This window comes from Mesoplodon bidens (genome assembly GCF_964165515.1).
Source record: "Mesoplodon bidens genome assembly, chromosome: 3".
Classification (NCBI taxonomy): Eukaryota; Metazoa; Chordata; class Mammalia; order Artiodactyla; family Ziphiidae; genus Mesoplodon; species Mesoplodon bidens.
Window position 1 is genome coordinate 73,328,147 of NC_138178.1, and position 24,979 is coordinate 73,353,125.

At 40.8% G+C, this 24,979-nt stretch overlaps 1 protein-coding gene across 1 annotated transcript in view; it reads left to right on the forward strand.

Annotated features, from left to right (window-relative positions):
* Positions 1 to 24,979, forward strand: part of CERS3 (ceramide synthase 3) — a 98,321-nt gene that overhangs the window by 47,146 nt on the left and 26,196 nt on the right. Inside the window, exons 9-10 of the mRNA XM_081230174.1 lie at positions 983 to 1,089; positions 15,822 to 15,975. Coding sequence (XP_081086300.1) covers positions 983 to 1,089; positions 15,822 to 15,975 — 261 coding nt within the window. The remainder of the gene's footprint in view (positions 1 to 982; positions 1,090 to 15,821; positions 15,976 to 24,979) is intronic.

Sequence of the window (24,979 nt, forward strand, 5' to 3'; positions counted from 1 at the left end):
CAAGCCCTCTAAACTTCTGGCCTTTCTCCCCATACGCAAGTCCTACCCAGCTGGCATGCCAGCCTTCTGTCTCAGCAATGGAGGCTGTTCCCTTTTGGGCCCCTGCCAATCCCATAGTCTGATCGCATTCTTACCCCATGGTAAGTAGGGAAAATGCAATGTAAACCATTCCTGAAATGTAATAAGCTGCTTCTCTTGTTCTAGATGGGCACTGAGGTTCCTGGGTGATTTCAGTTCTGAAACTGGCAGGGTTAAGCCACACCACCCACCTGCCCACCTTCCACCCTCAACTTCAGTCTCTTTCCCATTCAGCCTTGGGCTCCTCTGGATAATGCAAGAGAAAATCCTCATTACATTAGTACCACATTAAACAACATTTTCTGTAATTCTTTTCACTCAACACAGATAATATGAGTATTACAGTCTAGCTTAAAGTAAGTAGGGAAAATCAAGTGCTTGAAACTTTACTTCAACCAGGGCATGGCCCCAAGGGCTGCCTCCTAACTCCACTTCTTCTGTCATCTGCCTTAAAGTAACTGCCTTGATTGCAACATGCCCAGCCCAGTCCAGGACTTCACTCATATCCCAGCCTTTCTTCAATCCAGCTCTCCTCCCAGTTAAATGGAGAAATTCAATAAATGCCCAGATAAAATACATGCTAAAATTAGTTATGCTAATTTGTAGTGCTTGTGAAATACAGGAGTAATATTACAGTCATTCTAACTAATTTTTTAAACATTATATTATGCAAAGTTTCAAACATATGGCAAGGTAAAGAGTATAATGGGCCCAATGGACCCATCATCCAGCTTTAACAGTTATCGTTATGGCCAATCTTGTTTCAGCTATTTCTCATCCATAACCCAACCCCCACCAAGATTTTGAAGCAAATCTCAGGTATAATTTAATTTATAAATATTTAATTTAAAATTTTTACATGAATATCACCCTATCTGAATGCAATTTCTTTCTATTTTCTCAGTCTGCTAAGATGTTTTCTTATGCCGGATGGAAGCAAACCTGTAACACCCTGTTTTTCATCTTCTCCATCATATTTTTCATCAGCCGCCTCATTATTTTTCCCTTCTGGTGAGTAGACAAGGTGCTGTGTGTGCCTTTGGTCACTGTGCTGAGGTGGCCTTGCATGTTGTTCAGGTTGGAGCATTGCCCTTTCTTTCTTTCTTACACTGATCTCCAGCTATTTGTGCCAAGTTCAGCTGGAAAGAAGAATGTGAAGGGGCCATTTTTATAGATAATTAAAACCACACCTTCCAATGTGAAAAGGCTTGTTACAAAGGGAGATTAAAGATGTGTAACCAATGGGAAGCAGCAACTCTTATTCTGTGTCTGGTTTCATGAATCTGGATCTTTCTTTGTGATTAACAGCTTTTCCAGTTATTCAGTGAAATGTCATTGGCCAATTATCAGCTTTTTAAAAGAGAGGCAAATTCTGTGTTAAAATTACAATAGTTATAACTACCATTAATTGAATGCCAGACACTGGATTAGGCCCTTTATACATCTTGGCACTAGCTACACAACAAATCATAAAAATAGGTATCATCACTTCCAGTTTGCAGATGAGGAAACTGATGCTGATTTCATTTTCCATGATCACTGGTCCTAACAGTGATTTGGACCACTGGCTCTTGGTCAGTCTGTTGATTTTGTTTAGCCAAGAGCTGGCAACGTAAAACCTATGTTGTGTCTCTCCTGACAATCATTCCTTTGGCAAGCATAATTTTCCATGTGTTGATTGACAGAAACCAGAGGAAAAATGTGAGGAAGACATTGATGGTTTGGAAAGAACAGCTTAAAACTAACTGTAGTTTGGGGATAGTCTAGGAGTTTCAGATATTCTCAACAGAAAAACTAGTGCTATTGGAGGTACTAGGTTCCAGCGGAATGAAATGGGGACCCAGGTTTCAGGCCTGATCCCTTGTGGGTGGAGAGCACCCTTAACTAGCAGCATGCAGGGAAGACTGGTAAGAGAGTGTGGGTGCTGCTTGCCCTGTGGAAGCCAGGTGCGTTCTTTAACCCAGGATTGGGTGTCTTGATTAGACATTTTTTTCTGGAGAGGAGCAGCATCATGCAGTGATGAACTTCACAGATGAAAGTCAGTCCTGGCTCCAGACTTACTACCTGTGTGATCTTGTACAGGTTAGATCATTTTTTCTGTGCCTCAGTTTCTCATCTGTAAAATGTAAATAAGGGTTGTCATGAGGCTTAATTGAAGTAATACATATGAAATAGCTTAGAACAGCGTCTGGAACGCAGTAAGGATTCAGTAAATGCCAGCTGTTATTACTAAAATTATTAATGAGTCTCTGAGAATTTAAAGTTTATTCTAGAATCAAATCTGAGATACATGTTTAAGATACTCTTCTTGGTTGATGAATCATATTACCATCACTTTTGCTTTGGCTGATCAAGTGTGTTTATGAAATTAGAATATTGTACAATAGCAGTTATTGATAGGGTAAGTATTGACTTGCAGATAGCAGTTGAGTTGTGGCTTTTCAGTGTGACTTTCATGGTGCTCTAAATCCAGCATTTGCCTGTTGGTGACACTTATTTTGTTCAAAAAGTATCATGTGTTCCAGTTATCTATAGCTGTATAACAAACCTTTTGAAAAATTTAGTGGCTTAAAACAGTAGTGAGCAAACTTTTTTTTATAAAGGGCCGTAGAATAACCGTTTTAGGCTTTGAGGGCCATATATGGACTCTGTTGCATGTTTTTCTTTGTTTGGTTCTGATTCTTTTACAACCCTTTAAAAATGTACCAAACCTAGCTTAGATTGCTGGCTGTAGAAAAACGGGCTGCAGGCTAGACTTTACCAACATGCCATGTTTTGCAGGGCTCTTTCTTAAAACAACAATACATTATTATTACTATTTCTTATGGATCTGGGAGTTGACAGGCCTCAGCTACATGGTTTTCACTCATGTGGTTACAGTCAGATGGTCACTGGGCAGTCAAGGTTGGAGTTTTCTTGAAGGCTTCCTCACTCACAAGGTTCAGGTGACACCCATGACTTCAGCTGGTTGATGCTGATTGCTGGTTGGGACCACTGCTGGGCTTGTCAGATGGAACACATGCCCATGCCCCTCCACTGGCCTGACCTTCTCTTAGCACAACCAATGGATTTCAAGGGTGAGCAGTTCAAGAGAGAGCTTGGCAGATGCTGTGTCTCCTTTTATAACCCAGCTTCAGAAGTCACAGCATGTCACTTCCAGCCTCATTTTCTTCATTGAATCCAAGTCACTAAGGCCAGCTCATATTTAAGGGAAGGAAATTTAGACTCCATTTCTTGATGGGAATAGTTTCAAGTAATTTGTAGAGATTTTTGTTGTTGTTGTTGTTGTTGTTGTAGTACACGGGCCTCTCACTGTTGTGGCCTCTCCCATTGCGGAGCACAGGCTCAGCGGCCATGGCTCACGGGCACAGCCGCTCTGCGGCATGTGGGATCTTCTCGGACTGGGGCACAAACCCGTGTCCCCGCATCGGCAGGTGGACTCTCAACCACTGCGCCACCAGGGAAGCCCAGAACAGGAGTTTTACATCACGCGTGTCTTTCCCTTTCTTCTCCTTTCCTTTTATTCCCCCAGCCTCAAGCAGATTTGCTTTCCCCTCATGAGTTTCCTTTTGTGTTCATACAACTGTGTCCCCAATTCTCCTTTCCTCCTGCTCTTTTCAGGGATCTAATTTAGCCAGTTTTCAGTCAGTGTCAGCAAGAGTGAATTACCTTGATTTTCTAAACAGTGTTACTGTCAACATTAGGTAGACATTCCAGTTGGCACTGGCCAAACTGCTTTAATCTAATTGCCTGGTTACCCCCATTTATTTGCATTTTTCTTCAAAAACATTTAAATCTCAGGCTTATGTTATTCACATTGTATTCCCAACTATTGTATCAAAATAATGACTTCTATATTTGTGAATTATTGGATGTATCTATCTACTTGAATATTATACAAATACCACCCGAGATCATTCGGTTAGAAGGACCCTCCAAAGGTCAGATAAACGGTTCCCCTGACTCCTGACAGTTTTCCTCCATAAATAAAAAGAGCAGATAATGATTTAGTCCAGGCTGATTGATCTGAAGGGAAGGAGCACTGTTTCAACCGAAGTTTCCGAGTGGCAGTGATGGCTCATTGCTTTGTTTCTTGAACTCACCACTGCTAGATGTTGTGAGGAGCTCATGGATGAGTGAGACGCAGCTCCTAGCCTGCAGCAGTTCATGATGGCAGTAGAAGAAATCTTTGTATCCACCACCTTTTTCATGTATTTGAAGGCTATTAATACTGACCCATATTTTTTGGATATTCCAAAAAGAAAAAAATAAAACATTTCCTGCAAATCAAAACTGCAATGAGGTATCACCTCACACTAGTCAGAATGGCCATCATTAAAAAGTCTACAAATAATGATTGCTAGAGAGGGTGTGGAAAAAAAGGAACCCTCCTACACTGTCGGTGGGAAGGTAAATCAGTGAAGTCACTAAGGAGAACAACATGGAGGCTCCTTAAAAAACTAAAAAATAGAGTAACCATGTGATCCTACAATCCCACTCTTGATCATATATCTTGGAAAAGATGAAAGCTCTAATTCAAAAAGATACATGCACCCCAATGTTTATTGTAGCACTATTTACAATAGACATGACATGGAAGCAACCTAATTGTCCATTGACAAATTAATGGATAAAGAAGATATGGTACATATATACAATGGAATATTACTCAGCTGTGACAAAGAATGAAATAATGCCACTTGCAGCAATATGTATGGACCTAGAGATTATCATACTAAGTGAAGTACAATAAGACAGAGATAGACAAATAATCATATGATATCACTTATATGTGGAATCCAACAAAATGATGCAAAGGAATTTATTCACAAAACAGAAATAGACTTACAGACATAGAAAACAAAGTATGGTTACCAAAGGGGAAACGGGGAGAGGGATAAATTAGGGCTTTGGGATTAATAGGTACACACTACTATATATAAAATAGATAAACGACAAGGACCTACAAAGGAATTATATTCAATATCTTATAATAACCTATAATGGAAAAGAATCTGAAAAAGAATAGATCCACTTATGTATCACTGAATCACTTTGCTGTACACTTGAAACTAACACAACATTGTAAATTAAATAGACTTCAATTTTTAAAATGGTTAAGAAAATAAAAAATAAAACATTTCCAATAGTGAATAATACTCAAATAAATAGCTTCCTTACCTCCAAGGGTACATATGCTAGTGGTAACTTTATCTTCCCCACCAGTGGTTCACAGGACTTTGGGCTTCATCTTTTGATGATCCAGGTCTCACTGGTATAGAAAAATGGTACCCTGAGAAGCCTCATACAAAAGAGAATTTTGTGGGCAATGAGGCCATATAAACCCTTGAAACTCTTAAAACCCATCTGCCAGAGAGAGGAGAGTTTTAAGAAAAGACGAGACACAACAAAGCTGAAAGCATACAGCAGTGCTCTTAGCTGATGTCCATCAGAGAGAGACAAGAGTGAGGACACGATGGTCCTTTCTTTCCTCCCAAGGCCTGGGGCCTCCGTTCTGAATGGTGAGTCATGGGCAGAGCAGGGGTCTGATGGTGCCAGGGTCAGCTTCCTCGCCCTCCTGGGATGGCACAGTGCCCTTCCCACAGTCATCAGAGGAGAGGAGGGGCTGCACCGTGCCAGAGAGGCTCTGTTGAAGTATCTCGGAACTGGACTTTCCAGTCACACAGCTTATAGAGGAGACAGCAAATGACACTGCAGGTGTTTGCTCTGCATCTCATTCAACAAGGAGCCCTCAGGGGAGCTCCTTCCCACACCCCACAGGCTTGGCACTTCTGTTGCTGCTTGTAAACTTATGAAAGACAGCTACAACAGTCCATAGAATTTTCGAATTTTAAATTCATAATTTAGTCCAACCCCTTTATTCATTTATGTGTTTGGAAATAATTTTAAGCTTACAGGATAATTTCAAGTATATCACAGAGAACTCTTACATATTGCCTTTACCCAGATTTACCAGTTAACGTTTCCCCCATTTGCTTTGTCATTTTTTCCTCTCTCTCTGTTTCTCTTTCTCTTTCTCTCTCAACACACACACACACACACACACACGTGCTCACACATGTGGGTGTGTGTATATATATACATATATATATGCATACATATTTTTTCTGAACCAGTTGAAAGTTGAAACCATCATGTCCTTTTTTTTTTTTTGCGGTACGCGGGCCTCTCACTGTTGTGGCCTCTTCCGTTGCGGAACACAGGCTCTGGATGCACAGGCTCAGCGGCCATGGCTCACGGGCCCAGCCGCTCCGCAGCATGTGGGATCTTCCCAGACCGGGGCACGAACCCGTGTCCCCTGCATCGGCAGGCGGACTCTCAACCACTGCGCCACCAGGGAAGCCCCATCATGTCCTTTTAATCCTAAATAGTTCAGTGTGTATTTCCTAAGGACAAGGACATTTTTCTACAGAATCACAGTATAGTTATCAATTTCAGGAAAGGTAGCAATCTACCATCCATGTTTCAGTTTTGTCAGTTGATCCGATAGTGCCTTTCATTGCCTTTTTTCCCCTCACTATTGGATTTGGCCCAGGATCACATTCTGCATTCAGCTGTCATCTAACGGGAATGGTCCTTACCCCTTCTTGCCTTTTGTGTCATAGATATTGTTGAAGCGTCGCAACCCTGTTTGTTTTTCACGTGAGAAGTTAAGATAGTTCCAGGATCACACAGCTAGTTATGAAAGAATCAAGATTAGAAACAGGACATTTGAAACACAAAAGAGATATGTTTCCAGTTAAGTTACTAAATTTGATAATTAAGAGCAGGCATCATTGCCTTACCTAAGTATTACTAAGTTTTCTTCAACTACTTGGTCACTTCGAAATATAAGCCATTTCTAGAATGTTAGGTGAGCAATTACGCACCTGTAGAACCAGTATTTGTTATCCTGAAAAGGCTTAATGCTCATACCTACAATTAGCAAGAAAAAAAGACCTTTAACTTTCAAAAAAAAAAAAACAACTTTTGGTGGCTGCTTTATCCAGCCCAGCAAAACCAACTACTATTTATACCAACAATGTGATTTTTTTCAAACCATGTAAACTTTAGTGATTGAGTAAAGAGTAAAAATGGGGGGAAAAACCCAAAACAGGAAAAAGGCCGAGCTTTGCAATCCACGGGCACCATGGTAGTGCATCCGTTTGTACAGGTTAAAGGCCAGCGTACAGAGTAGAATGAATTGAGGAGTATTCTCTGTGAAAAGGGAGATTCCACAGGACCCACAAGGTAAATGTGCAAGTGTTTGTGGGTTCACTCGTGTGTCTGCACACTTGATACACAAAATTGAGAAAGGCAGATTTGTTTTTTTTCCTTCCCATTCTCCTTTTAGCAAAGGACCAGAAGAAATCAAGGCTGAGAGATTGGACCATCTTTTAGTAAGGGCAGTGAGACCCATAGAAAGAGGCCCTGAAAATGCAACTGAAGCCCCATAACTGCTATCCTCCCTTCTGAACTCCTCTTCACTTCTTGGGCCTCCAGTCCCCTCTGTCCTCCCACAGCACAGGGTCCCCACTCCTTAGCCGGCTCCTCCCCTCCAAAGCGGCCTCCTCCTTCTCCCTGATATGCAGAAAATCCAGCTATTTCAGCGGCACCCTCCCTGGGTGTTGCCCTCCCTGTGTTATTAATGAAGCCCTCTGCAGTAGGAAAGGGGGTGGTGGTGGAAAGCTATCTCATCATAATGATGGTAATAGTAATGTTATAACTACCATTTCTGAGTGCTTACTATATGCTAAGCTCTTCCCATTTGTCAACTCATTTAATTCTCACAACAACCTGACAAGGTGAGACCTGTTTTATTACAGAAGAAACTGAGGCCCAGAGAAGCTACGTAACTTGCTGCAGACCCCAGGGAAGCCATGATCCAAATCTAGTGGGCTCCAGCGCCCATGCCATTGACCTCTCCTCTCTGCAGTGGCTTGGCTGTCTCTGAAGGCATTTGTGTTTAATGGCAGTCTCTTCTGTTTCTAGGACTCTGCAGTTTGCAAAGCTGGCTGTGTGTTTCTCTGGGGTCGCTCATTCAGAGATGTGGGGTTAGTTCTACCCAAGGAATGGGAGGTTGTGCAGGTTACCAGGCCAGAAAATAGCAGCCTTAGTCCTGGAACCCAGCTCTGATGATTCTAGGCCAGGTGTATCGCTCTTCTTTCTAAAACTGGCAAAGCTTCCCAAAGCTCTTACAAGGAAGGCCACACCCTTGACCTTGACTTTCAAGGCTAGCAGGAGATGGCTGCATTCACCAATCCAGCTTTATCTTCACCCCACCCCCACCTCCTGCCACTCCTTTCCCTGAAGCCACACTGGTCTTCTTTTAGCCCTTGAATTTTCCATGATGCCTCCACCTGAGAGTTTATATGTCGTTTCCTCCAACTGGAATCCTCTTTCCTGTGTCTTCCCTTCAACTAGAGGGAAGAGGGAAATCTCCATTCAGTCAGAACCCTGCAATATGCTCCCTGTCCTTTTCTTTCTTTCTTTGCATGGACCACAGTGAGTTTAATTTTATGTTTAGGTAATTATTCACATTCTCTGATAGAATGCATGAAGGAGATATTTTTTAGTAGATTCCTTTGTTAGTTTTGACACTGACAAATTCCCAGTAGGAGACCTTGTATGGGACCAGGCCCTGGAACAGGTGATGGGAGGATACAGAGATGAAGCCATCATGGCTGCTGCCTTTGGAAAGCTTGCTAGCTAATGAGGAGTCAACTAATATAAGAGCTTTTACTGCAAGGCAGGGTGAATCATCCAAATGCTCTAAAGAAGCTGGTAGCAGGGGAGCCCAGAGAAAAGTTATAAATTCAGAGGTGATCAGAATAGCACAGAGATTTTGGTATGGAGAGGTCCATGCTTTGATAGGTGAAAAGAATTTCAGTTGAAAAGGGGAAGGGCATTATAGGCTAAGTGAGTACAGAATAAGGTACACAATTGCTTAAGGACCCAGCAAATCAGAATAGCAAATTGGCTTTATATATATTATTTCCCTGTGGATGCAGGCACCAAAATGTAAGCCCTACTAGTTCAGGAATTTCAGTCTGTTTTATTCATTGCTGTATTTCTGGCTCCCACAAAGTTCCTTGTAGCACTTTGGTGCTTAATAAATATTTATTGAGGGCTTCCCTGGTGGCGCAGTGGTTGAGAGTCCGCCTGCCGACGCAGGGGACATGGGTTCGTGCCCCAGTCCGGGAAGATCCCACATGCCACGGAGCGGCTGTGCCCGTGAGCCATGGCCACTGAGCCTGCACGTCTGGAGCCTGTGCTCCGCAATGGGAGAGGCCACAACAGTGAGAGGCCCGCGTACCACAAAAATATATATATATATTTATTGAATGCATAAGGTAGGTACTCATTGCTTCCATTTTACAATTGAAAATATGCACAAATAAGTGACTCAAGATTACATAGAGCCAGGATTTTAAGAAAATATGGAAAAATATATTTTAAAATGTTGGGGGTGAGAAAAACCTTTTAAAGCATAACATGGAGGAAACAATTGTTTCATGTAAAGGAAACAATTGATAACTTTTGTTACAAAAATGTTTTAAAAATTGATTTGTCAAGAAAAATTATAAACAAAGTTGTAAGAATCAAAACCATGTGATGTTATTTAACATGATTAAAAAGTAATGTTATAATCCTTTAACATATAAAGAGCACTTAGGAGTCAACAGAAAAAGTAAACACCCCAAAAGAAAAATGGACAAATGGACAGATACCATGAAGAAGCAGTTCACAAAAGCACAAATCACAATAATTTTAAAAACTCATATATATATCTTCACAAGAAATAAAAATGTAAATATATAAATAGTGTGATATTGTTTTTGGTAGCAGCTGACAAAGTACAATGTTGGTCAAGATCCAAGAAAGCAGATATTCTCATACACTGGGTGCAAGACTATGAATTGGCACAGTCTTGCTGGAAAGCATCTAGCAATACACTCCAAAATGTAAATTGAGTATACTCTTTGATTCAGGATTTTAGCAATTCTAAGGAAATATCAAAAATTTTTACCAAAATGTCTTTACAAGTAATATTCTGACAGTGTTCTTTATTGTTTTCACTGTTGTCAATTTAATTAATACTTTTGCCTACATAATCTCCAAAAGAGTAGTTCTCAATTTAACCAAAGCACTTTCCATGATGCCAAAAATTAACGTTTGGTTGCCATCACTCTTGCAACAAAAGTACTTGGACAACTGCCAACTGCAGAGCGCTCAGGTGGGTACCTCAGTATTACACAGATGCAGGCAAGAGCTCAAAGAAGCCTTCAGGAAAACTTGTTAATTCTTTGATTTTCCTCAGCAACTTCTCCCCTCTTATTTTCTTTAGCAAATATCCAGAACCACCAGTAGTCTCTGTAAATCTACTATTCAACTCCTCACCCTCAGCAAGGGTTGCCTTTAATCACATGTCAAACAATTGGCTGGAGTGGAATTCTAACCCAATGCTTTCAGCGCCATCTTGACTCCCTTTTTTTTTTTAATTCATTTTTGGCTGCATTGGGTCTTCATTGCTATGCACGGGCTTCCTTTAGTTGTGGCAAGCGGGGGCTACTCTTCGTTGCAGTGCATGGACTTCTCATTGCGGTGGCTTCTCTTGTTGCGGAGCACGGACTCTAGGTGCGCAGCTTCAGTAGTTGTGACACACGGGCTCAGTAGTTGTGGCTCACGGGCTCTAGAGCACAGGTTCAGTAGTTGTGGTGCACGGGCTTAGTTGCTCCGTGGCATGTGGGATCTTCTTGGACCAGGGCTCGAACCCGTGTCCCCTGCATTGGCAGGTGGATTCTTAACCACTCTGGCACCAGGGAAGTCCCATATTATTGCTTTTTGAATAAAGGTCTTATACTAATAACTCACAAAGAAAGGAAATAGAGCTACTAAGCAGACTGTCAAAAGGAACTGTCAAAGGCTGCAAAAAATGCAAGTTGAAATTGTTTTGGAGGGAGGATGGGGCAGCCTGCAGGGGCAGCAGCTCCTGCCTTCTCTGCAGCTCGGTAGCCAGGGGTGGAAGGAAGCCTCAGGTGAAACCCCAAGTCAGCCCCCACACTGTATCCTGCTGTCTCATGTCTCCCCCCTCGTTTTTTTTTTTTTACCATTTGGTTTGGGGTTCTATCTGTTCTTGTTTTTTTTTTCTTCTTCTTTTCTTCTGAGCCGTGTGGCTGGCAGGGTCTTCGTGCTGCGGCCAGGTGTCAGGCCTGAGCCTCCAAGGTGGGAGAGCCTAGTCCAGGACATTGGACCACCAGAGACCTCCTGGCCCAATGTAATATCAATCAGTGAGAGCTCTCCGAGAGATCTCCATCTCAATGCTAAGACCCAGCTCCACCCAATGGCCAGCAAGCTCCAGGACTGGACGCCCCATGCCAAACAACTAGCAAGACAGGAACACAACCACACCCATTAGCAGAGAGGCTGCCTAAAGACATACTAAGTTCACAGACACCCCAAAACACACTGCCAGGAGTGGCCCTGCCCACCAGAAGAACAAGATCCCGCCCCACCCACGAGAACACAGGCACCAGTCCCCTCCACTAAGAAGCCTACACAAGCCGCTGAACCAACCTCACCCACTGGGGGAAGACACCAAAAACAACAGGAACTATTAACCTGCAGCCTGTGAAAAGGAGACCCCAAACACAGTAAGTTAAACAAAATGAGAAGACAGAGAAATATGCAGCAGCTTGAGGAACAAGGTAAAACCCCACCAGACCAAACAAATGAGGAGGAAATAGACAGTCTACCTGAAAAAGAATTCAGAATAATGATAGTAAAGATGATCCAAAATCTTGGAAATAGAATGGAGAAAATACAAGAAACATTTAAAAAGGACCTAGAAGAGCTAAAGAGCAAACAGACAATGATGAACAACACAATAAACGAAATTAAAAATTCTCTAGAAGGAATCAATAGCAGAATAACTGAAGCAGAAGAATGGATAAGTGACCTGGAAGATAAAATAGTGGAAATAACTGCTGCAGAGCAGAGTAAAGAAAAAAGAATGAAAAGAATTAAGGACAGTCTCAGATACCTCTGGGACAACATTAAACACACCAACATTTGAATTATAGGGGTCCCAGAAGAAGAAGAGAAAAAGAAAGGGCCTGAGAAAATGTTTGAAGAGATTATAGTTGAAAACTTCCCTAACATGGGAAAGGAAATAGTCAAGTACAGGAAGCACACAGAGTCCCATACAGGATGAATGCAAGGAGAAACACACCAAGACACATATTAATCAAACTATCAAAAATTAAATACAAAGAAAAAATATTAAAAGCAGCACGGGAAAAGCAACAAACAACATATAAGGGAATCCCCATAAGGTTAACAGCTGATCTTTCAGCAGAAACTCTGCAAGCCAGAAGGGAGTGGCAGGACATTTTTAAAGTGATGAAAGGGAAAAACCTACAACCAAGATTACTCAGCAAGGACCTAATAGTGTAAGACCAGACACTATAAAACTCTTAGAGGAAAACATAGGCAGAACACTCTATGACATAAATCACAGGAAAGTCTTTTTTGACCCACCTCCTAGAGAAATGGAAATAAAAACAAAAGTAAACAAATGGGACCTAATGAAACTTAAAAGCTTTTGCACAACAAAGGAAACCATAAATAAGGCAAAAGGCAACCCTCAGAATGGGAGAAAATATTTGCAAATGAAGCAACTGACAAAAGGTTAATCTCCAAAATTTACAAGCAGCTCATGCAGCTCAATATTAAACAACCCAATCCAAAAATAGAAGACCTAAACAGACATTTCTCCAAAGAAGATATACGATGGCCAAAAAACACATGAAAGGATGCCCAACCTCACTAATTAGTAGAGAAATGCAAATCAAACCTACAGTGAGGTATCACTTCACACCAGTCAGAATGGCCATTATCAAAAAATCTACAAACAATAAATGCTGGAGAGAATGTAGAGAAAAGGGAACCCTCTTGCACTTTTGGTAGGAATGTAAATTGATACAGCCACTATGGAGAACAGTATGGAGGTTCCTTAAAAAACTAAAAATAGAACTACCATATGACTTAGCAATCCCACTACTGGGCATATACCCTGAGAAAACCATAATTCAAAAAGAGACCTGTAACACAATGTTCACTGCAGCACTGTTTGCAATAGCCAGGACGTGGAAGCAACCTAAGTGTCCATTGACAGATGAATGGATAAAGAAGATGTGGCACATATATACAAGAAATGAAATTGAGTTATTTGCAGGGAGGTGGATGGACTTAGAGTCTGTCATACAGAGTGAAGTAAGTCAGAAAGAGAAAAACAAATACTGTATGCTAACGCATATATATGGAATCTAAAAAAAATGGTTCTGATGAGCCTAGGGGCAGGATAGGAATAAAGACACAAATGTAGAGAATAGACTTGAGGATACAGGGAGAGGGAAGGGTAAGCTGGGACGAAGTGAGAGAGTAGCACTGTCATATATACACTATGAAATGTAAAACAGATAGCTAGTGGGAAGCAGCTGCATAGCACAGGGAGGTCAGCTCAGTGCTTTGTGACCACCTAGAGGGGTGGGATAGGGAGGGTGAGAGGGAGACGCGAGAGGGAGGGGATATGGGGATATATGTATACATATATCTGATCCACTTTGTTATACATCAGAAACTAACACAATATTGTAAAGCAATTATACTCCAATAAAGATGTTAAAAGAATTGTTTTATTTTTTAAATTAGCAAATTTTAAACCCACTTAATACTCGTTAGGGGGGTTCAATAAAACCCTTCTTTCATAAATTGCTGGTCGCCTTCTAAATTGTTATAATTTTGGAAAATAATCTGGTAAAGTCTTAATAGCTTTTAATATAACCTTGAACTTCTATACTTTTAATGTATGCCTTGGAATAGTATTCTCACCTTTAGGAACATACACATCTAAAGAAATAAACTTTGATTTGGGAAAGACAATATACACCAAGTTTTTCGGGTAAAATGTTTTTGATTTAAAGTTAAATGGAATTGAACATAAGATCCCACGCGTGCTACTTTTACTACAGTGTCAAAGTCTCTATAGGACAATAGTAAGCGCTGCTCAGGATGAGCAGCAACTGGAGCTCTCGTACGTTGCTGGTGGGGATGCAAAACAGCCACTCTGGGAAACAGCTTTTCAGTTTCTTATAAAGTTAAACATATACTTGCAGTGTGATACCCAACAATCCCAACCCTATGTATTTACCCTTGAGAAATGAAAACTTATGTGCACACAAAAACCTGTACATAAATATTTATAGCAGTTCTGTCCATAATTGTCAAAAACTGGAAATAATACAAATGTTCCGTAATGGGTACATCTACACAATGGAATGCAACTCAGTAATAAAAAAAAAAAAGGAGCAGAGTCCGCCTGCCGAGGCGGGGGACACGGGTTCGTGCCCCGGTCCGGGAGGATCCCGTGTGCCGCGGAGCGGCTGGGCCCGTGGGCCGTGACCGCTGGGCCTGCATGTCCGGAGCCTGTGCTCCGCAACGGGAGAGGCCACGACAGTGAGAGGCCCGCATACCGCAAAAAAAAAAAAAAAAAAAAAAAAAAAAAGGAGCGTGCTGTTGATACCCACAACTTGCATGAATCTCAAAGGCTCTATGCTGAGTGAAAGAAGGCAGTCTCAAAAGCTGACACACTGTATGATTCCATTTGAATGGCCTTCTTGACAAGACAAAATTAAAGGGATGGAGAATAGATAAGGGGTTGCCGAGTGTTAGGCCTGGGGATGTGACTACAAAGGGACAGCACTGGTGTTTGGGGGATGATGGAACTGCCCTGTCTCCATAATGTGGTGGTAGTTACACAAATCTGTGCACATATTGTAATTCGTAGAACTGCACACCCCAAAATAGTCAATTTTACTATATTTTAATTTAAAAATAAAATTAAAATAAATATATGTAGGAAAAAATAGAAGATAACACACAAAAATTACAGGATTATTTGTTTAAAATCATGATTTTATGGGCAACTTTCTTATTGTTCCAATTTTATATGAATAAATTATTTTTATAATTCGAATAATATACTTACAAACAAACCTATCCAGGAACTCTAAAATCCTAGCAGTGTATGCAGTTTGGGAAGACAACAAACAGCCTCCATACTGCAATTGTATCTGAAGGCACTGTGCATTCTGGTCATTGAGGGCAGTTCAAATTGTGTCCAGGAGTCTGTTTATGAAATTAATAAAGTATGCAATTCACTTTAGAAAGTGGAAGTAGAAGTAATAACAGAATTTTTGCTTCCTTAAAAAGTCTCTTTTATCCACAAAATTTACTCTTGTAGAATTCCTCTCACTTTTTTTTTCCCTCATTCACTTTTGATGCCAAATAAATGAGATTGTGTCAAAAGGCAATAATAACCCCATATACACATGCATTATCTCATGTTATCCAATCCTGAGAAGGTGAGTGGGGTTAGTGTACACTCATTTCTTTGCAGAGAGGAAACCGAGGTAGAGAAACATTGGAGTGTAGGCAGCGTGGCATAAAAATTCCATTTGCTTTAACTTTTCTCCCAGGAGGCAGGCTGTATTTTTTTGTGGCTTGCCAATAATGATATATAAGGTAATATTATCATATTGTTTTCTCTTGAGGCTTTCCTGGACATCATTAGGAATGAAATAAGTGTTGTATGCCTTGGGAGATAAAGTATTTGTTTTCTCACTGAAAATTCACAAGTACTTTGACTATAATGAAATACTCTCATCTGTTTGGTTTTTCAGGATTTTGTATTACACGCTGATTCTGCCTCTGCAGTACCTTGAGCCTTTCTTTTCATGCATCTTCCTCAACCTACAGCTCATGGTCCTGCAAATTCTTAATCTTTACTGGGGTTACTTCATCCTGAAGATGCTCAAAAGATGTATATTCACGAAGGTAAGGGCTGTTCAAGTCTTATTGCTCTTAACAAATAGATTTCATTGCCAGATTAAAGGTGAGGCCCAGCTGGTGGAACATTCTACTTAATTTATAGTTAACCAGAATTTTTTTCTTGATTTGATCATTCTTGATAAAAGTTTCTCCAAACTATAGATTTTTCATTAAGTAGATTTCTAAGGTGTTCTTAAGAAATTGCTTTTATTAGAGGACAAGGCTTTTTTTTGAAAAATTTCTGTCCAAAAATTGAATACGGCTTCTTAAAGAATGTCCTAATAAGTCTAAATTTGCTCCAGTTTGGGGCAAGCTTTATGGTGATAGTTGGGTACTGTTTCGGATCCTTGGTTTGTTTACCTTTGCTGAACATCCAATTTGCACATAATGCTCTCCCCCTGAGCTTTCTCTTCCTCTCTGAAACTTTGTCCATCATTTGCCTATACTTTTTTCTGAAAACATCTTCTTCCCTAAGAAATTAATAATACATTTTAGACAATAGAAGGGGCTTTTCTATTTGTTTTGTTTTGAATTCTAGTTTTTAATTTCAAAACAAGGGAGGAGAGGGCTTCAGAAATGAGTAAGACATAATCACTGCCTTTGGGGAAACAGCCCAGCATATAGTCGGGGAATATTCACCTACTAGCAACTTACATATATTGTACAGAATGTCCTGTGCTGAAGAGAGGTCCCAGAAACTTGCTGAGAAAGACAAAAGAGAAATTAGGGGACCAGGGAAAGTTTCATTGAATAGATGGAATTTGACTGGAGTCTTTAAGGCATGTTAAAAAAAAAATCAAATCACAGCTCCTTCCTTGCCTGGAAATCATACATCCAAGGGAATTTTAATTAAGAATCTTTCAAGGTAAAAAGTTACAGCTGGCCCACTTTGGGTGTTACCTAATCCATGTATAACACAGCATTGTGTCGTGACCAGAATGAGTGACTCATAGGTAACAGGTATGCTGGTAATTTATCAGATAAGCTCATTTTTTGATCAACTCTCTGATTAATTCATTTTCCTGCTTTAGCAATTGTGTCTCAAAGATCACTGAAGAGCTGACAAATGAAGTGGATGTGGTCATAATTGACCTCCAGATCTTCTAAATCTAGACAGAGGTATAGGAAATTGGGCTACATCTGCATTAATCTCAAGCCAAATCCTGAAAGTTTTTTTACTTTTTTAAACTAAATTACTGACTTGAGCTTGTTTTCCTGAGAGTAGATTCTTTCCTTTAAAGCTGGAGTGCCAAAAAAAAAAAAAAAATTCATTGAATGGTTCTAGTTTATTAATGTTCTAAATAGTTTTTCTATGATCTCTGCAAAAGTTATTTTATCCCTAAGTGACAGATATAGTTCAAGTAACTGAGATAAACTGAAGAATTTGAGCAGTTAGACAATTTGCACATCCAGGGGTTGGACAGAAGGCAGGTCACTGAACTGAGCCTGCCTGACCTTTGGGTCCAGCCTTGCTGGAGCTCCTGTCCCTAGGCAGAAATGGTTCCCTTATTAACTGGTGAGTGACAGTAATTATGGGCTTGGAAGGGATCCAGGCAGAACAAAACTTGGAAACCAGAAAATACTCTTGTTTGGTTTCATCATGATTTTCATATTTCTGATCTCTAATGGGTTGTACCAAGCCTGATAAAAACCCAGTGGGTTGGGGAGCTGTGGACAGGAATTCCTGATTTCTCATGCTGTACTTTGGAAAAGCTGTTTCCAATTGCAATTTGACAGCAGCAGTGGAGGCCCCCGCGGCCCTAATCCTTGCAGTCCGCATGACTTCAGCTGGCTTGCATGTGCACTCTGTTTTCCACAGCAGTGGCAAATCTGGCTGTGAAATCAGCTTCTTCCTCCAAAGCCATAAAGCCGACTTTTAAAGAATGCTGTTTGAAGGCATAGTTGCATTGCAAAGGGGAGGAGAGGGACAGAGGCAGGAGTTGAATTTTTAGAGGAACAACTAACAAGTCAGTTTTCAATTCTATTTAATAAATATTTAGCATTTCATACACACCACAATTGTTACCAAGGTGACTAATTCTTGATATTTAAAAAATGGAATTACAGAGGCTTGTAGGCCTCCAAAAAAGCTTTCTTTTTAATCCTATAACAGCAATTGAGAATTTGTCTTTTCAAGTTCTTTATGTCTGACAGGGCCCTAATAAGTAATTTTGAAAATGTAAATGAATAAATAATTTGGATGGCAAGTTACAAAATAATTTATTAATCTGTTTATGGTCTCTATGAATTTGCATGGTAGACTGAAAAGACAGAAGTGATTATTCTTAAAAACAGCGATTTTTTGAAGTATTCACATCTTATTTTCCCTAAACAATAATATTGTCGCATGCATATGATGAGTGAGGACCTTCTACCATTTGCTACCTTAAAATAACAATATCACTGTAATTTCAGGCCACTAACATATACACACCATAGTTAGCAGTCATCTTGCTGTTTGAGAACAAGAGTTGGCACTGAAACTTAACTGGTTCCTATAAAGTGGATGAATTTGTGATGAACTACCAGCCCACACATCACATCCGGAAGTATGACGGGCTGACATATTCAACCTGTCATTCTCTTCGCAAACATGAGAAGTGCTTTCAGAGGAAATTAGAAGAAGCATAGCATGCTTTTGTTTAATATTACTTAAAAGAACTTGATCATTCTTAAGCTTTTATTTTCTTCTTTCTAAATATCATACTGAGTGCTGGCCAGCTCGAGCATGTTTCTGTGACATCTTAGACTGGTTCATCGCCAAGACGTGGAGGTGGAGCTGTAGCCTGCAGCCCTTACAGCCAGGCTGGAGAAGCCAGCCCCTTGGCCACTGGCTCCAGCCATCTGCTCTCGACAGGCAGTGTCTCTTAAGTTCACAGAATGACATTTACACATGCTGAACTGTTTCAGTTAAAGAAAGGAACCCTCTAATAAACATGAGGAAACTGAGGCCTCAACCAAATTCACACAGTAATTGCATGGCAACGCCTGAGTCTCTTAACTTGTAATACTTCACCTTTTCTAATTATTCAGAGAAGAAAATTAATAACCAGAAAATTAATTTAAAATACTTGTATGGAGTAAAAAATAGTGAGTACAGAAACAAATTGAGTAATCAAGATAGTAGATTAAAAGACAGACTGATCCTTCAAGTTATTTTTGAACTTTTTAAAAGCATAAAAACAGTTTTGTAATTATTTTTTAAGTAATTTTTTATTTTTAATAATTTTTACTTCCTAGTGAAACATTTAAGGTAATAGCTAAGACTACAGGCTCTGTGTAGATTCAAATCTTAGCTCTCCCATTTATGGCTGTGTGATCTTGGGCATATTATTTCTATTTAGTGCCTCAGTTTCCTCACCTGTAACATGGGGCTGATGATATTAGTGCCTCCCTTACAGGAGAAAGCCCTTAGAACAGCATCTGGCATCCAGTGCGCACATGATAAACATTAGCTGCCATCATCACTGTCACTGTTACAATATACACGGGTTCCTTGGGCAGAGACCTTGTGAATTCCAAGTGGCCTGACAGTTTGCTGTCACTCAAGCTCTCTCTTCCATTTGCTTAAATAAGGCTGCAGCTGATGTCAGTGGTCAGAGTCCTAGACTTTCTACCAGTGGCTCTAATGATAGTTTCCTAAGCTGTCTTCTGCCAGTTGACTTTCATGACTCACATTCTAGATGGTACTTTTTGACACATTTTCTCAGATATCAGCATATTAGGGAAGAAATACAAAATCTGTAACTTCCAAGAAGACTTCAAGTCTCTTTTGTTAGTAGGCAATAGTGGATGTAAAAACTGCCATTTGCTGAACAAGACATTTTAAAAATACCACAAAGGCTGACTACTGAGAGTGTTAGAAAAATGCTATTGGTTTATATTTCCATATTTCTGGATATTTATATAGATTAACTAGATTAACAATCTATTCAAGAAACAACAGTGGAATTTGTAAAATTTGATAACAAAAATAACTTTGCAAAGTTGCTGGGCTCAAAGAATTTCAAATTTGAATATTCTATACTACATGTTCAGCCCAGCCACAAAATAAAGAATCCCATAGGATTTTAGAGCTAGAAGAAGACCACTAAATGTCTACCAGGACACCAGGACCCTTCTCACAGCCTTGCTACTGCGGCTTACCACTCGTGTTCATGTAGATGGTAGTCTCTCTTGTATGGAGGAAGAGAGAGCTGAGTGAGGAAGGGACGTGCCTTACCCAAGGTCACACAGGAGTGGGGACTCCTGAGACTAATTCTGTGCTCTCTGCCTCCCCAGGAATAGTGTGCATCTGTGTGTGGGTGTGTGTGTGTTTAGTGTGGCTTACACTCCATTCCCACAAACTTCATGATCTTATCATAAACTTTGCTTGGTTACCTTACAAATAATCAATTAATTCCAGCTATTCATAGAGGGTTCTCTTTAGAAAATCTCATTAAGGATATTCCCATTAGGGGATTTTCTGGCTTAAATCAGTCATAAACCTATTTTGTGTGTTTTTTGTTTTAAATAAACCTGAAGTGTAGAGTTGTTTAAAGGAGTCATAGCAGACTAGGCAATCATCTGAATGGTTCTAAGATAATAAAGAAAGGGGGGAAAATGTATCATGTGTAAGAGCCAAGCCCTACAAGTAAACTGGCCTCTTCCCAGCTCTATGCCCCCAACGGAATTCTTGTTGCTTTGCCTTCGACTGGGAGGCCTCCGAAATAGACCCACAGGTACAGCCAGGGCACCAAGGTGGTTGCTTGGGAGAAGACCCAACCTCACACTCACAATGGAGATAGAAGCGGCCCAGAACTGGAAGGAGGGGGTCACCTGCTAAAAGGGAAAATGGAGGCTCAGAGGGAGAAAGGGACTTCGTAAGGCCGTGCAAATCAGGACTGGAACCCCCAGCAACCTTCTCAGTGAATACCTCTTTTCCACACCAGGATAACATTATGCAGGCATTTTCTTACACTGGCATGGTCATAAAACAAGATTTTATTTCAGTTTTCTTCAATCCACCCTCTCTTCCTTTGGAGGCATGGAAAGCAGCTGGGTGCCGGCAGCTGAGTGGGGCCTGTTCCCTCTAGAAGATTTCAGATGCTCGGTGTCTGTTTAAAAATGGCAGACCTGGGGCTTCCCTGGTGGTACAGTGGTTAAGAATCTGCCTGCCAATGCAGGAGATACGGGTTCGAGCCCTGGTCCGGGAAGATCCCACATACCGTGGAGCAACTAAGCCCGTGCGCCACAACTACTGAGCCTGCGCTCTAGAGCCCGTGCTCCGCAACAAGAGAAGCCACCACGATGAGAAGCCCGCGCACCACAATGAAGAGTAGCTCCAGTTTGCCGCAACTAGAGAAAGCCCGCGTGCAATGAAGACCCAACACAGCCAAAAATAAACAAATAAATAAGTTTAAAAAAATGGCGGACCTCCCTTCCCTGCAATTGCCCATGAATTATGTAATTTTACTACAGTGATTTTCCATACTTACTTTATCACATATTGGCTCCCTTTGTGTGTGCTCTTAACTTTTTTGTCTTATGTGTTTTCTAACAATGGTTTTCAAGATACTGTTCTTGGAGTTACTGGACTATGCAGGTCGTTTGATGGACAAGAGGTTAACTGAAGCTGTTATAAAAGGAAGGGACTTGTTCAGGTGAGAGCTGTCCCATGAAGCATTTTTGAGGATAACAATGGGTACTTAAATCCTGCCTTTCTTTCCTCTGTCCCAAATGTTGACCTGATGCTCCCCTGATGGTATTTCGCTGAAGCTGAAAAGGAGGGTGAGCTATGGGTGAAAAGTAAAGAGGTAAAAGAAGCTCTGACATCTCTTGTACCCACGGTTTTAAAAATAATTTCACAAAATGCGATGGGTTTTTATATATTCCTGAAAGGAATGGATATTCTTCATTTAGTAGAAAAACAGACACACAAGCACATGCACGTAAACACACATACACACACAGATGTTGTATATGGAACTTGAGTTTCTGTTTCTGTATCAGCCTAGACAAGGGGACAAGCACAATTCATGGCTTGTTAATAAATCTACTCATTCACACCAGTATGTGAAAGCTTTATTAATGGCCTCTTGGGGCAGAGAGATTGGTAAGAGCAGGTGTGGGGGGAGAGTGTGCCCTGGCCAACACTGTCCCTGTTTACCTCCCAGTTTTCTGTGGCTGCACCCCTCCCTGTGTGGGGCGAGGTCCCACCCCCCACTACAGAAGTCTCAGAAGGGAGCTTTATGTAACACAAAAGGAACCCTATTCCTGAAAACTCATTCTGTTTGTAGATATGGATAAAATTAGTTCCTTTTAAAAACATTTTCATTTTGATTTATCATGTGGGCTTTAGTGCTTGAATGATTTATGATGCAGATGGCTTTATCTGAGTTCTGTTTTGGGGAATAACAAGCATGCCATCTGTGGAACTCTGACTCTCAGTGGGACTGTTTTCTGCAAATGGTGTCTCCTTGCCACACGCGGCAGACTCAGGAAATCTTAAAGCGAGCAGCACTGGGCACGTACCCTCTTCCTGTGGCTCTGAAGCATGTTCTGCAGGCCTGCCCTGAGACCTGTCATTTCCTCAATGTTGCTCGAAGCAGCTCAGGCCTGTAGGTATACTTCTGTAATGTTTTTGGTGTGAACCTGGAGACTGTGGTCAGATCTTCTAAGGGAATGGGATTGGCAGTTCTTACTCATTGGCTGGGTTGGGACCTCTGACCCAGTCTCTGGAGTACTGCGCTGAGGCCTGGCCACAATGGGGACACAGTCTAAAGTCAGTACTGGGCCCACCCAGTAGCTACACCGGGTGGCTACTTACATCATGATTTGATAGAAGCCAGTCAACCTCCCTGCACCCCTAACAATCAATTTACTCACTTCTCTGGGTGTGAGATGGTGTGAAGAGTGTAGAGAAAGTCCAGCCTCCTTGAGACCCCAAGATCTTGGCTGTCCAGAAAATGAATAATGAGGGGAGGGTAAAACTCAATGAATGCATAGAAGAGACAATCAAACTTTGTCTACTTTCTGTAGCCATTGTTTCTTCCCCATATCAGTTGTGAGTATTTGTGTGTGTGTGCGCATGTGTATACACAGAAGGCTTTTAGGGGTACTCTGGGATTCCACACCTGTGAGGTAGGGGAAGAAGCTGGACTGGGCAGAGGGAGAAATTAAACTGTGATGCAATTGCTACAAAGGCCTCAGCCAACCCTACAGAGCACTGTAGAGCTGAGTGGCCCTTCAGAGATATCCCAGTTGAAGCAAAGGGGCCAGACCTCTGTACCCCCACATTAGCCTGTTACTGGACGTGGGCTGCCCTGTGGAAAGGGGCATAACTCTGGTCAAGGGAGCTCCTTTCAGCCAAGGATAAGACCAGAGAAGGACACAGCTGGGAGCTCCCATAGCTGGGAGCTCCCATAGCTGGGAAATTAGAGCTGTGGTCCTGAAGGGGTTTCTGGGCTGTGCATCATGGTGTCCACATGGCCTCTGATCTCTGCCTGCCGTACCCCGAACCTAACGCCAGCCCCCACAAAGAGGATTGCATTTACCCTCTGTAGGGAGGCAGACTAAAGATCAATGGGTATGGCTTCCCAAACACTGAGATGTGAGGCCTTAGAGAAGTTATTTATTTTTTCACCCTCTGTTTTCTTTCTTTCTTTGTTTTTTAATTGAGGTATAGTTGATTTACAATATTATATTAGTTTCAAGTGTACAATATAATGATTCAATATGTTTATAGATTATATTCCATTTATGGCTATATTTCCCCATGCTGTACAATATATCCTTGTTGCTTATTTATTTTCTACATAGTAGTTTGTGTCTCTTGGTCGCATACCCCTATCTGCCCCTCCCCCCTCCCTTCTCCCCACTGGTAACCACTAGTTTGATCTGTGAGTCCATTTCTGTTTTGTTATATACATTCATTTGTTTTATCTTTTAGATTCCACATGTAAATAACATAGAGTGTTTGTCTGACTTATTTCACTAAGCATAATACTCTTTAGGTCCATTCATGTTGTTGCAAATGGCAGAATTTCATTCTTTTTTAATAATGGCTGAGTAATATTCCATTGTATATATATACCACATCTTCTTTATCTGTTCTTCTGTTGATGAGCACTTACTTAGGTTGCTTCCATGTCTTGGCTGTTGTAAATAATGCTGCTATGAAAATTGGGGTATATGTATCTTTTCAAATTAGTGTGTTTGTTTTCTTCTGATATACGATGGGAATTGCTGTGGGATTGCTGGGTCATATGGTAATTGTGTTTTCAGTGTTTTTGAGGAACCTCCATACTGTCTTCCATAGTTGCTGCACCAATTTACAATCCCACAAACATTGTACTAGTATTCTAAATGATAATCTTGCTGGGTAGAGTACACTAGTTTGCAAGGTTTCCCTTTCAGCGCTTTAAATATATCATGCCACTCACTTCTGGCCTGCTAAGTCACTGCAGAAAAATCAGCTGATAGCCTTATGGGGGTTCCCTTGTATATGACTTTGTTTTTTTCTTGTTGCCTTTAGAATTCTCGCTTTATCTCTAACTTTTGCCATTGTAATTGTGATATGTCTTGGTGTGGGTCTGTTTGGGTTCATCTTATTTGGTTCATCTTCTGTGCCTCTTGTACCTGGATATCTGTTTCCTTCTTCAGGTTTGGGAAGTTTTCAGCCATAATTTCATTAAATACATTTTCAACCCCCTTTTCTCTCTCTTCTCCTTCTGGGATACTTGATGATATCCCAGAGATCCCTTAAACTATTTCCACTAAGAAAAAGAATTTTTTTCTTTTTGCTGTTTTGATTGTGTGATTTCCATTTTTCTATCTTCTAGATAACTTATGTGTTCTTCTGTATCTAGTCTGCTGTTCATTCCTTTTAGTGTGTTTTTTACTTCAGTTATTGTATTCTTCAGTTCTGACTGGTTACTTTTTTTTAACATAAATTTATTTATTTATTTTTATTTATTTGCTTTTGGCTGCACTGGGTCTTCATTGCTTTGCGCAGGCTTTCTCTAGTTGC